Source organism: Tyto alba, unplaced genomic scaffold, assembly GCF_018691265.1.
Source record: "Tyto alba isolate M040663 unplaced genomic scaffold, T.alba_DEE_v4.0 Super-Scaffold_28, whole genome shotgun sequence".
NCBI lineage: Eukaryota > Metazoa > Chordata > Aves > Strigiformes > Tytonidae > Tyto > Tyto alba.
This window is the reverse complement of record NW_024881302.1, coordinates 3,144,424-3,158,783: the sequence shown is the minus strand read 5'-3', so window position 1 is coordinate 3,158,783 and position 14,360 is coordinate 3,144,424. Positions and strand designations below refer to the sequence as shown.

General features: G+C 46.6%; 1 protein-coding gene across 4 annotated transcripts in view; it reads right to left on the bottom strand.

Moving 5' to 3' along the window:
- Positions 1-14,360, bottom strand: part of CACNA1H (calcium voltage-gated channel subunit alpha1 H) — a 257,889-nt gene that overhangs the window by 100,454 nt on the left and 143,075 nt on the right. For all 4 annotated transcript variants that reach the window (XM_042798778.1, XM_042798776.1, XM_042798779.1 and 1 more), the window contains exon 7: positions 5,557-5,872. In XM_042798778.1, the coding sequence (XP_042654712.1) occupies positions 5,557-5,872 (316 nt within the window). The remainder of the gene's footprint in view (positions 1-5,556; positions 5,873-14,360) is intronic.

The following is a 14,360-nucleotide window of genomic DNA, read 5'->3' as shown; positions in this document are numbered from 1 at the left end:
ATCCAGAACAGATTCAAGTCTAGTGACAAAGCATCATCTTGAAGCAGTGGAAATTAAAAGCTCAGAACTATCTTCTTGCCAAATTCAGCAGAGATAAGCATTATTGACACACATCTCCAGTTTAAAGAATGAACTGATTGACAAAAAAAGTCCTTTTTGCCAAAAAATTATCTACTCAATGAGCTCTGAAAACACAGGCACCCAGCGCGACAGCTGCTTCTGAAAAACATGGCCCACAAAACTACATGTTGCTCGCATAAATACAATTGCGGTTGGAAGCCTCAGGCTCTTTCACTTCCTTCTGCTTCAGTGTGCCTTTTGGCTGTTCCCCAAAATATTTAAGTCTACTGGAAGAACAGAGGTTGCAGCAGACAGGCAAGCAAGTGTATTAGTAGCATCTTGTGTACAATACCCTTGAGACACTGAGGTAACCTTTCCTGAGCTGTCATTTTGCAAGGAGCTTGGTTGAGGTATCCCGAGGACCCAGCAGTAAAGCAAGAGAATCAGGCCCCCAAAAGGTGCCTATTAATATCCATGTGAGCGACAGCCCAGCTAAGAGGAAGGTGTACAAGCAGGATCCAACAGGAACGACCCTGCCAATTCTGTCCTGCCAGTAGGTTCCAGTGTGGAAGCTTGCTTACTCTAAGGGAAAGCAGTGTTAGAGCTTCAGGTCTTATCTCCTCAAATGAGATCTTTTCTTGACTGAGCGACAGTATAGATGAGGAGGGACTCCAAGCTCATTCCTGCATTTGGCCATAGCAGAAGCACACTGAAGTGCATATAATTTTTCCTTTAATTCAGACAGAAGGTATGGTTCTCATTACAGATTTATCTGAAAGATTTCCAGACGAGGGAAAAATCCTCAGGGAAGGATTTCAATCATGATGAACAGAGGCTGAAACAATGTGAAGTGGGCAATGGCTGTGGAACCAATCAGGACACCATACCAAACAATAGTGAAACGAGACAAATGAACCTTCCTCTTTACAAGCCTGAAATCTCCCCACAATCTCTGTACCTTCTTGGCTGGGCACAGCTAGCAGGCGTGGATATCCTGACAGAAGGAGAGTCAGCAACACGGAGACAAACCAAGCTCCTCATCAGCATATAGCGCAGGGTCAGAATGAATAAATCCTCAGTTGGATTGAGATAGTTTACACAAGCTCCCAGGGGCTTTTTTGACAAGCTAGAGCACAGAAGAGGTAACTTCACATGGAAAGAAAAGGGCTATTTCGGCAGGTGGCCTGGAGCACACGGCTGTCACTGCCAAGCTGTTCCACCTGCCCAGGCAGCCTGCCATCATGTTAGGAGCATCTCCAGAAGGACGAATGAGGGAAGAAGGGGGTGGCATCCATTCCTCTACTTTCCCACCCCAAACTTGTTCTCTCTCCTGAGCTGGTCACCCACACCTTTGTGGCTGTAGCATACTCCCAGCTTTGGTGAGACCAGATGCAAAGAGAAGATCTCCATCTAAGCACACTATCAAGATAACACCTTAAACCCTTGCTGCTGCTGACAGTTCCTTTAACACTGCTCCACTTGCAGACATCTTTCTTCAGAAGGTGATTCAGCTTTTCCTTTCTTGGGCATTCTTATCATGTCGTGTGCCTGCTGGGCTGTCTTCAGCTCTTGTGAACGCATCCAGGTTTTTTTTGTTTTTTGTTTTTTTTTTTTTTTTTTTTTTCCTGACAGCAGCGAGGGGGCTGCTGAATGCAAAACAGTCTCCTCTGAGAATTCCCTCACTAGCGCCTTCTGATGATGGGCCAGAGATGTGTTACTTGTATGACTTGATGAACTTGTTAACCGAGATGTCTTCTTAAGCAAAGCCTCAGAAGCAATAAACACTCAGAACAACATAAGCCAGAAACAGACTCATGAATCTGAGAGCTGCATCCAAAGACTAATTTCAAGATGGTCTTTCATTAAGGAAGCCCCTTAGAAAATGCAACTACTTCTGAAGTATATGTAAAGAGGCCACAGAAAATGTAACTCAGCCAGAACCAGTGGTGTCATAGCCCCTCTAAATTGCCAGACAAATCTTCTCTCTTGTATTGGATGGACATTTCCTGAAATGTCCATGTAATTTTTTTCCTGACTCTAAGTTCAGTCCTTCCAACTGTATCCTGGAAGGAGGCACAGAGAAACAGATCGTTCCCTTGATCTTGTCTTGGTTCTGCATAGCTGATGTTTATTGCTTCTTCAACTTTGCCTCACTAGTTTTACCAAAAGTGTAGCCTCCTGATGTAGTGTGCTATTATAAGTCTTACTTTTCTGCAAGTCAGATATAGAATCATCCAAGCAACGGTTCTGTGGTTTGCCAAGTAACCTAAATCATCTCTTCTTCCCAAACTGTATCTTACCAGCCATCTAACCCCCTTTTGTTTTAACAGGGTTCCTGTGTTCAGGCCTGGCCGTGCCAAGACTGATGGTTAGGAAGGTGGCAGCGTTCTGGTTGCTCCACTGAGACTGTCAGTATTTCAAATTCAATTGGACTTTGGTTAGGTAGGTAATTCATCATTTGCAGTGTGACAACAATACCTGTAATTACTGCTTATTGTTGCGGCTGAAACTCATGTGCAATAAAGGGATCTTAATACCATGCCAAACCTCACAGTTAATTTAGGTTCCATCTCCTTTCATTTATTCTGTAATAAGCTAATTAGTTCACATAATTTGCCATTGAACGTGCCTTTGTAACAAATATATACATGAATTAGCCTATTACACAACAAATGAGGGGAATCAAAACATGAATCATTTGCAGGATTGCATAAGGAACTATTATCCTTTCGAACACCCATAGATGCAGCCACCATCTTTATCACTGCAAATTTTTTTTATTTGCACTACGTTGGTTCTCCTGTCTGATGCCTCTGACTTACTCTTCTACTTGGAAGGTCAATGTGGCCCCGCTGACATGTGCCAGGTTACTTGCAAGTTCAGGATCACTACCATGAAGTTAAACATCTTTCAGCTTGGCTGCTTAAATTCTGGCAGCTGAAAGAGCTTGGCCATACTGCTAGCCTTCTGCCCTGGCACACCATTCGCAAGGATGTTTTGGAGATCCTTCAGATTTCTCTGTGAAAGTCTGCTTTTGGTTTTGTTTGTTCACAGCCTGCACAGCATCAGACTGTGCCCTTGGAAACTCTCGGGCATGACTTGCAGTCACTGCACTTGGAAGCTTCCTTAATCTCACCTGCGGGGCTCATTTCACCAACCTCCCTTCTGACAGCTCTTCAACCATGCTAGATTTCCAACTGATTTGGGATAAATCATGAGAGATGCTTTATCCGGATTTGTCCTAAAATTACCATTATGCAGACTAGAGGCTTGCCAGACCTTGAGGTTCAGTCCACCATTACAACTCTTGCAAAGCACCACACATTAATTATTCCCCAGAAGGGATAAGGACAATTGGACCAGTCTCATCCAGAACACAACAGAGCGTGCTCTGCCCAGTAACTTAATACCAATTCACAGGAAAGCTCCTGAGCTACTAAAACCATCAGTTCTACTTTCTGCACTACTTACTTTGAGGCCTCATCTAACTGCTGACCTGGTGCTACCCAGCTTCAACTATTAAGTGTAATGAGAACACAACTCAATAGCTTTATTTGTTAAATGTCCCCTGCTTACAGCAATTGTTTTGATTTAGCACCCAACCTCTTGCAGTAATGATTTATTCTTCCCATATCAAAGTTAAGCAAGTACCTTACTCCAAACAGCTGCTTCTTTATCTGGAGTTATATTGTTTTTATATTCTAAAAGTGAGTCCTTACTTCTAAAAGGAATAAAGATGTAAGAAGAGTTTTGGGCTGGAAATACTCTTTAACATTTGGATGGCCTAAGCAGCACTAAAACCAATCATAAACCTCCTGGCAGGTGCCAAAATGATCTATAGATACAATATCCAACTTTGCCAGACACGCTGCTCTGCCAAAAGGAATCAGTCGAAACCTCTGCTGTGGCTAGTGTGTTCTTCCTGGCTTAAAAGTGTACATTTTCAGGCTGAGGAAATAAAATACCAACATGAACTGACAACTTGCAGCCTGCAAAAAGGCTCTGGAAGTAAAAAGGAAGCAGGACCCCTCGAGAAGCACCTGCTCATTTTCAATGCACTAGCACAGGCACTCTGCAACTCATTGCCCTCTGCCCTTTCCCTGGCAAGAACATTGCTGCCCCGTGGTGGGAGCCAGACGAGACCTCCTGGGCACATCCATCAAGCTCTGTCAAAGAACTATGCAAGAGCAGAAAAAGGAGAATGCAAGTGCAGCCAGAGACCTATCTACTATTCTGGCTTTGATTTCCCTCTTTCCTTCATGCAACACTCGCTACCAGTCAGGAATATTCAAAATTACTATGGCAGCTCCTCTCTTGACATATTAATTCCAGAAAAGAACCAAAGCATTTTAAAAAATATAGCCTTGTAGAGACTTGGGATCTGTTTGAACCCTTCTCAATTTAGTTTTAAGCCTCTGACACCAGCAGCAGTGAGATTCAAGGTGTGCTACTGTGACAGCATGAGAGCAGACAAGACGCCCAGGGCAAGCAATTGCCCCTTTACAACTCCCCGATAAAACCTGAAAGTTATTAAGTTCATATTATAACATGAAACTAGAAGAAAATTCATAACTGAAATTTAGAGCTCTAAGTGAGTAATTATTCATCATTAACAAAACTAAAAGAATTTTTTTTTTCTCTTTTAGGAATAGATGTCACCTACAGTTCAGGAAAGCTAAATAAAACAGGGCATCTAGCCAAAAGCATAAAGAAATTAGTATTAAAACCAGAAAGTGCAAATTAAACCCAGAAAACAGTACATGGATCATTTAAAATGGGCTAGCCCTAAGAGACCATAGCCTCTGGAATGTGTAGATGAGCTATCCAATGTTCCAGAGCTACAAAAGCTTTGAAAATGCTTCAGCTGCTGGAGTGTTTGTCACCTGTAAAGGCTCCCCCAGTCTGATCTAGAAGCACTTTGGTCTCTAGTGAAGAGCTGTATAGGTGTGGATCAAGAGAGAATCAAATTCCACATGAGTAGTACCCTCTTCACAGGCATTCTAGCCAGAACGGATTTCTTCCTCCCTCTAGGATACCATGTTAACAAGCATAACCCTGTAATTTTAGAATCAAACCCATACCATGCCATCATACTAGTTCCTACATTTTAGAATGATATTAAGTCTTGATTAAGGACTTTGACAACACCCTGAGTTTCCTGATTCTACAGCAATAAGGACAGACCTTAACTCTCAAAAATCCCTGGGATTTATCCAGGTCTCATTTGCAGTGCTAGAACTTGCTATACTTTAGTCTGCCTCAAGTAATATTTTTCTCCTCTTCTAAAATGCACCTAAACAATGGTTATTCTCTCCAAATGCTCTCCTGCAACACTTGTGTGGGTTATTGTCTGATTCATTTACTCAGTGTGTCTTTATTTGCAGTTTCACACAGGTGCAAGCAAATTCTTTTCTCCTCTGATGCATCTATCAAAATCTTTCCAAGCGAAAGATGACAAACCAAAAAGAAACAGAAAAATCTTTAGGAGACTCCTACCTGAAAAATAGCTATCCAGGCATATCCAATATTATCAAAATTGATAGCTCCGTTGTGTGGGTTTACGTCCCCTGCCATGCATACGTTGTAATACTGGTTCCAGTTTATGCAGGCATTCCTGCTGCTGAAGTCAGGGTTGTATAAACTCGGGGTGTAGGAGTCCATGCTCAAGGTGCACTCCACCTTGTACTCCTTCCTGTTTGGGATGTTGGAGCATTTCTGCATGCCGTTTTCACGATGCGATGAGCAGATGAACGGGTTCTCCTCCGCTTCGTCGGTCCGGTAGTACGGATGCAGGAAGGTAAGGTTGTATGTCCTGGAGGGGGAAGAAAGAGAAGGATGAGAACAGATGATGCATCCCTTGTTTCAGCAGCAGCAGAAGGCACTGGTTTCTGTCTCTGGTTTGGGCATGTTATTCTCCTTTGTGCTTCACCCCATCAGACTGGGGATGGCAAGCCACAGTTGTTATCAGCCCCTACCTTTGCCTACAAAGCTTTTTGCACCCTGTAAGGCATCGGTGATCTTCCATTTAAAGATCAGCCTGAGTTTTCCCAAGCAGAGAGGGCAGCTGTAAGTTGAAACGAGTATGTACAGATATAAAAATCCCAGCAGGCCAGGTGCTTCCCAAAAATCTAGGGGCCTTTTTATTTCTGTCTAGGAATTTTAAGATAGCTCTTGTGATGAACATGCTTGAGAAAAGCTGATGGTAAAGAAGCTTTCCAATAAATTTGCCCCATAGCACGTCTCTGTGATGAGCGAGCTGAATTTTAACAAAGAGAGACCAAGCCACAGACCATCTCAAATTCCTTCTGTACTTACGTAAGAAAAGAAAGACCCCGCATTAATGGGAATTGTATACTTACTGCATATCTGATTTAATTGGCCTGGATAAAGTTTATGGCTCTGTTACAGCTAAGATAAGCAAGTGCTCTAATTGCAGCATGACAGGGACATGCCTTTCCCAAGCCATGCTCTGGGGCAGATCAGAGAGCAAGCAGAGCCTGGGACTTTCCATGCTGTTTGACTGGCATTAGTGGGACCCACTGGCACTCATACTGCTGAAGCACTGCTCAAAATGAGAAGATGCAAAGTCCTAGAGCTGACTTTATCTGCTGTGTTCAGAGCTGCAGGGATCTAAGATGCTATATAATCAGTCAGGAGATAAGGGAAAAGACAAAACACAAATTATACAACCAAGCAAGATGTGGGAAGATGATAAGCAGGTAATTCTTCAAGACAAGACAGCTGTATTTTTATCTGTTTCTGAACGTACCTAGCTATTGAATAAATTTGGCTCTAATGAATGCCAAACTAGTGTTATTCCATACAAGTGCTTGAAATTGCTCCCCCAAACCCTTGAGTCGAGTCACTCAGCAACTGCACTTTAAGGAGAGAGCAATTGCTGCAGGGCAGAGCTGAGGAGAAATTAACCCTGAACAACTTTCCTGAGGAATTTGGTTCTCCTCCATCAATGAATTACTTGAGATGGGTGTTGAGGGTTCATGCAGCTTCAGCAAGAGGCAAGAGTAGCACATCAGAGGAACCGGGCATTGTTCACCAGTAATTAACCACATTCACCAGCTCTTCCCCTCCCATTGCACAGTGTTCCCATACCTCTAGACAAAACAGTAATATCTTCTTTGCAGTTTCTATGCCTTAGATTCAAGAGACAAGAAACACTTGAAAAATGTTTTTCCTCCAAGACTGCTTAAAAGCCTTCTCCTTCCCCTCCCACGAATTGGTCTCGCTTGGAGGAAATTTCCATATAAAGCAAGCTGAAGAAAAGACTGAGTGCTATGCTAGCACGGTGTTTGCTAGAAGATCAGATACTACAACTGGCACGGTTTGTCACACAGAGGGGGGTATTGCGGAGGCTCGCAAAGGATTAAAACACACCGAGCTGCAGAGATGTTTCTGGGAGTGCTACAGACTTCAGCGAAGACGTCTGGGGAACTTAAGAGAAGAAATTGAGGGAAGAGGAGAATAGATGCCTGAGAAGTGACTTCTAACTCACAAGCGGCAGGCAGACCCCCATCAGCTCCGTTTTGACCTTAGTGGGCTCAGTTCAGATGCAAAGGGCTCCTGCACCCTCAAATGAGGTGGGGACCTCACTACACCTGGGAAATCTCTGCTTACAGCCACGGGGCCTGCCTGAGTCTGCTCGGCCAGGGAGCTTCTGGAAGGTCTCTCCACCTCTATGACATGACACAGCCCTGGGGCAGAGCCATCTGAGCCTCAGGAAGATCTTCCCCTGAAATCTCCACGTTTGAGAGGCCATGGGTGCGTGTTCCACTAGCCTCCTCCCAAGAAACTCAGTAGTGGGAGCTCAGTAGCTCTGAATTCTTTCAAATAGGATGTTGCAATTGGGACTTTCTGCACCCTGTGTTGGTGACAGGGGTCTAACACCCCCAGAGCCCAGACAAAGCCTGGACTACTCTGTGCACTGCCTGATACAGAAAAATCGCATGACCACAGGACTCTGGGGTATGACCAGCTTCCCCAGGGCTGATATCACCACCCCTGAATCCGAGACTTTAAGGATTACAGTCAAAGAGCTACTCTAGAAATCCCTAAGGTGATGGGCAGGACAGGTCTCGCTTGGTACCTTCTCAACAAAGGACCTGGACCCCCAGCTCAGACTCAACAGATCTCTGAAGTTCTCAAATCCCCAGTGTGACAAGTCATGCAAACTCAAAACTTTGGGCAGCTCAGTGCCCAAACCTGGTGCTTGCAGCAGAGACAGCCACAGAGGCAAGTCTCAGACAGTAACCTGCAACCCTGAAACTATACATTGAACACCCAGCCCTGCAACAACCCTGTGCGACCTTGGGAACATCCCTTGTTCTTTCTCTTAAAAAACTGCTGATCAAGGCTCTTTGATCTGGATGTGCCACTCCAGTGACATACTCTTCCAAACTACAACGGATCTTCCAGGAAATCCTGCTCCAGAGCTGGGTGGAGCTGTGAAACTCAGCAAAAACTTACTTCCTTCACTGCCTTGGAAGCAACACCCCACCACAACACGAGTTTCCTGATCACAAACACCTTTTGGCAGCAGGCAGCACAGGAAGGCTCAGCACACCGCAGCTCCTGGGCCACTGTAATTAGGATTCTATCCAGAGCAAAGCTGGACTTGCAGAGGGAGATGGACCATCTGGAGGGATGATTGTGTAATTAGCAGCTATGGATGCACAAGCTCCTTTCCTGGGAGCAGTTCCGTGTTTAGATGCAGACACAGACATGCCCGTGCCAAGAACACTGACCGTGGAAGAAGCGCTCAGACAGAAGGGCTGATGCATCAGCGTGATGCTCCGCTCCGACCTCGCACCCAAGCTCCCTCTCCCACCACGGCACAATATACACAACATTCAGCACCACGCACGGCTCGGCGGCTGTCTGCCCTCCCAGCTGCAGGACTCTGATGCATGTTCATTGTCCCAGATTAAGCATCTTTATTTCAGCCCCCAGAACGAAATCTGATCTCCCCCGCAAGCTGGATGGGGACACAGCTAGCCGGAGAGCAGCAGGCCAGCCAATTCTGCTGGAGCCCACGCCACCAGTTTCATTGGAGGGAAGGAACGCAACCAGGCTGGGGACCTACAGGACCAATCACCCTTCTGTGCCATGCTTCTCTATTCACTACACACTGGAACTGGAAGGGACCTTGATGAGCCACATACACCGATTTTAGAGGCTGCATGTTTCCCCATGAGTCACCGTTTAGGAAGCTTTGGGCTGAAGGAGAAATACTGCCTGCAGACACAGCGCCCTGGACTGTGATCTAATAAGCTGCCGGAGAGAAGATCTGGGCACAACCCCCCTGGAGAACCACAAGAACGACACACTTTGGTGGCTGTGGGAGGAAAATAAAACCAGGAAAACAAAGCACAGCTTGACTGTGAAGGGCGGATGAAGCTTGATTTGGTTCTGCTGCTGTCTAACTGATTTTATCCTCCCTTTTCTCTGCCTTGCTCATTTTTGAAATTGCCCCCAGAATAATTTACAAAGTAGATATCCTCCCTATGACAGCCAAAATCAGTTGCGTGGGGGCCATTTCTGCCAGCCCTTTTCAAGTCCTTCCCTCTTCCATGTCTGCCTTGGGCAGAGACATCACGAGCATCCATGCGGCTGGGAGGGCCCCACGTCTGCATGATGCTGTGTCATGGGGAACAGACACACCAACTGACAGCAAGGACGGCCAATTTAAGACCCTATTCTAGTTCCTCTGCTTTGATGACCCTGCTGGAAAAAAAAAAAAAAAAAAAAAAAGGGGAAAGCAGGAAAGAGAGCAAGAATGAGACACAACAGCATTGCAGAATGAGGGAATCCCCAATATCCACAAAATAAATGTATTGGGTCTGCCAAGACCATCTACCTCTACATGCAGGAAAGGTCAATGTGACTTGTTAGTTGCCAACAGGCATAGTCCAAATAACTTATTAATGGTAATGAATCCACTAATCACGAGACCCTTGTGCTCTGGGGAAAAGACATGAGAAACTATGCCCCAGAATGGCTCTTGTTATCACATTAGAAAGGATTAACACCCCTTTCTCGGCCAGCTGCCCAGTGCACATCTTTCTCTGGGCCTGCAGCAGCTTTGCAATGTATTTCCCTTTGTCCCTGGGCATGTTCATGTGCAGAAAGGACAGCAGTGGGGGCAGGAAAGTCCATTCTCCCCCATGTCAAAGGAGGCTGAACAATTATTCTCTGCTCCGTCTTCCCCCAGGCTCAGTCCTTCCAGCCCACCCAACCCATGCAGGACATCATCCACAAATGCTACAGCACGGTGTGTGTGCTGAGCACAATCCTGCTTCAGCTTTCTGAGGCGCAGAGGAGGAAAGGGAAAAGGTGAAGGAAACTCAGCATCAGGCAGGTTCCGTTCCCTCCAGGAGGAGGCTGCTCTCTGGAGGAAATTCTGCTGACAACCCAATGTTGCAGCACAGAGTGATGCCAGGAGCTGCAATTAAGCAGAACTCAGAAGTACCTTTCAGACAAACTCAGAGCTGTCTGCCTTGGCTGTATGTGCCTTCTTGCAGCTCTACAAAAGCCAAGGAGCCAAAGGTGGTATAATGCCAAGCAGGTACGGAGTTAATTAAGACTGAAGTGCTCACATTATAACTGTCCTGCAGCATTAGATAAATACAAAGCACTTCACAGCTCTCTCCCCTCTCCTGCTTCCAACCCACTGAGTTCCTTGAAAGGCTGGGTGAAGGGGAAAACACTCCTCTGCATAACAACACCCAAGCAGGGAGCAGTCCCAGCAGCAACAACCCAGACAAGCTGAGTGTGACCCATTTGCTTTATCTACAGAGATAGCAGCTCATGATGGCAGGAGGGAGCCAGAGGGGCTGCGTGGGGAGGAAACACATCCTGTAGATCTTACAGATAAACTGATGGCCTCACTTGCCCTTCCCACGCATGCATGCCAAGCCTTCTTCTCTGAGACCAGACCAACCAAAGAGGGCTTTATGAAATTCCGCCTCCAGCTCCCATTCTTGGGGATCTCCTGTACTTGCTCACAAAGCAGTGAAGCCCAGCCTGGCACTGCTGTGCAATGCCAGGGAACACACAGACTGGCCAGCGAGCTCCCCAGGGCTTAAAGAGGTTTCTGAGGCACCCACTCTGGTCTCCAGGGCTGGCCAGGGAGTGACATCTTCTCGCATGTCCTGAACAGCAGTGACCCACTCCAGTTTATTGCTTGTCAACTAGCTACTGCAACAGCCCAGTAGCTGCCTGTAATTCCTTCAAAGTCACTACTAAAAGACAGTCCTGAATAAAGCAACCCCCTTCCAGCATATTGCATTGCAACAGTACAATTTTCAAAGCGAGAGAGAAAGCAGATATTTGCAGTGCACCTCAAAGAAGTCCCCAAATCTCTATCAGAATGTACTATATATAAAAATAGCTTCTTTACTTGAAGCAGCCAACTTTCAAGGGGGACCTAAAAGAAAAGGTTTCCAGAGGAAGAAGAATGATGGCAAAATCAAAGTTACTTTTTTCCATCTGATGCCTGCTGTAAAGTTGAATGGCCCAGAAAGTTGCTGGCAATGAGTGTGCAAACCATGCAGCAGATAAGAAATTATATTTGAAGCACTGGTCTCTGAGATTGCTTAAGCTTCCTTTACTCCAGAAAAGCTTTGGGGCTATGACCCTTCCTTGCCTGGCACCCTGTATTGTGTTCAGAGGCTCACCCTCACTTTAAAGCAGTTCTGTTTTCATCTGGGGGGGGGGGGGGGGGGGGTTGACACCACCCTCAAGGTCTCACCAGTAACTCAGGTCTTCCCCTTTACGGAGCTGTAAGGAAAATCTGAGCCGAAACTATCATCTGCTCAGCCCCAACCTGGGTACACAGCATGCCTGCCCATCCTCCAGCCCCTCACAGCCTGCTGAAGGGCTGGTAAACATTATTTTAGGCTGAGGACAACAGCACCAGGTTTTAGTGGGACTTGGCAGACAAAACTAAATGACCAGAATCCCATTCTCCCTTTCTCGCAGAGCTCTATTCTGCTTACTTCTAACCAAAACCAGATCTTAACTTTAATCCTGAATCCCCTGGGTGAAGGTTTTGTTCCCTTTGGCAGCTCTCCCTGGAAGGGGACGGATGGTCGGGGCTCTCCAGCGCTGATGCCGAGCACAACAGCTCGGTGCAGGGATGGAGCATGAAGACACAGTGATGGAATCGCTCCAATCCAGCCCTGAGCTTGACTTTGCCTATATCTCCACACCATCTTGCAGGCAGATGGCATTTTGCTGCTGGTCAACAGGACCTGCTAGTTTGGGCCTAATGCTGTATATTTTGGGCCATCTGTACACTAGCAGGAAGTGCTTTCCTTGTTACTGCCACTCCATGCCTTTTTCCCCTATACAACATGCTGTTGGGGTGAACCATATCCTGATGCCTGGAGCTATGGATTCAGGAGAATGAATTGGAAACGACAGAAAAGATGGGAATAATTCTATCTGGATCCCTCAAAAGTTCCACACCAAGCTCCAGTCAACCTGGGATAGCTTCTAGCTAAAAATGGAAGGACCGGTTCATTGTGGCCAGGTTTCTCAGGACTAAAGTTAACCCAGCAAAGCACAGATCAAGGCAGTAGATTCAGTCTGAGTGATGGCACCAGAGCAACCCGCATTTGTCACACTGATACTGGCGCCAGCAGAGCTAGAGTAGCCCTGTCCTAAAATAGAGCTGCCTCATTTCTCTGGAACGCTGAAACTTTGTTCACAGTATCCCTGATACCAAGCAACAGGACTTGCACACAGGCAATGAATAGCCCTCAGCCACCCAAAAGTCATCACTGCCTGCTGCTGGAGGGGACCCAGGAACCAAAGCAGAGCTGCAGTGAAGTGAGAAGGAGAAGATCTCTTCTAAACCTCCTGCTTCTTCAAACACAGCTCCCGAGGCTTAGCCCAGGGAGCCTGATTTGGCCTTCTGCGACCGGGACTAAGACCCTGATAAGAAAATCCTGCAACGCCTTTGATGCTGCTAATGGCCATTACATAACAGCCTGCTTAATATCTGTACTTAGCAAATGTTTCCCCTGTGGTTAATTTTAAAAGCTCCACTTCGCAGGAAATCACACAGCATTTTAGAAACCTGGTCAAAGAGATGAGAGGGACTCACTGAAGTTAATTACAGCTCTGCCCTCCTTGTGCTCAAAGCACTGCCCGCACACAGCGCCTGCCCATGCAGCTTGGCCACTCGAGCACAGCTTTAACACCACTCTTTGGGCTTTTTAATAACAGCTCAGGGGTTACTCCGAGTGATGGGGGGCCTTGGTGACCAGCAAATACCTGCCACGGGTGCAGGAGAGAGCTCGCAAGGTTGGAGCATCAAGATGCAGGAGCAGAAGCATACACAGATGGCAGGCTCATCGATTTTCTGCCTTTCAGCATCTCTGATGGGATGAGTAAGTGCCATCAGAGATGGTCTGCAGTACAGAGAGAGACTCAGAGAGCTGAAAGCCACAGGAAAGGCAGGAACAGGAGGTGGGATAGAGCTGAGGGATAATCTCTGCTTGTCTTCCAGACACAAGCTGTAGACAGCAGATGATTACAAACAGATATAATTACAGGCTCTATCTCCTCTTACAGAGCTAGAGTTGCCCTGATTAGTTAGTCTCAGGCATTTCCTCACCTTTGAGCCACTGACATCTTCAGCAGTCTCTGACAGGAGCCCTTCAGAAGGATTTTTCCAGGCAGACCTCCCTTTTCTGTGGAGGCTTGCAGGCTGCAGTTAATTTTGATCTTATTGTGCTGATGGGCTTTAAGGTGTGCCTTTAGATTGCATCTTTGAAGGGGCAAGTGCAGAACTGCCCAAGCTCGCTATTACGCTGAGAGATTGGTGGGGAGCAGCAAGAGCTGGGCTGCCCCATGGCAGGGGATGAACCAGGAGCCAAGAGCCATCCCAGTGCCAGCAGCACTGCATGGACAGAGGCTGAACACAGCAGGCAGAGCCCAGGGCCAGCAGCACACTCCACTTGAACCCCCAGATGTGGCAAATGATAAACCAGATCCAGGACCCAGCCAGGAAACTCAGGCAGGAGCCAAAGAAACCAGGAACAAAGACAGAGCCAGAAACAGGCACACCAACTGCACAGCTCAAACCAGGCTTAAACCACAGGCTGAGTTTAAATAGAGCTCCTGGGCCATGGGCAGGGTGTGGGTGGGGGTCCCAGGTGAGGCTCATCAGGGCAATTAAGGCCTATTAGCACCCTCAGCACCTGGTCCATGCCACTGCCTAGCTTCGAAAAACCAAAACTGAAGTTTCTATCAAAAAGAGCAAGTGCTCAAATGTGCTG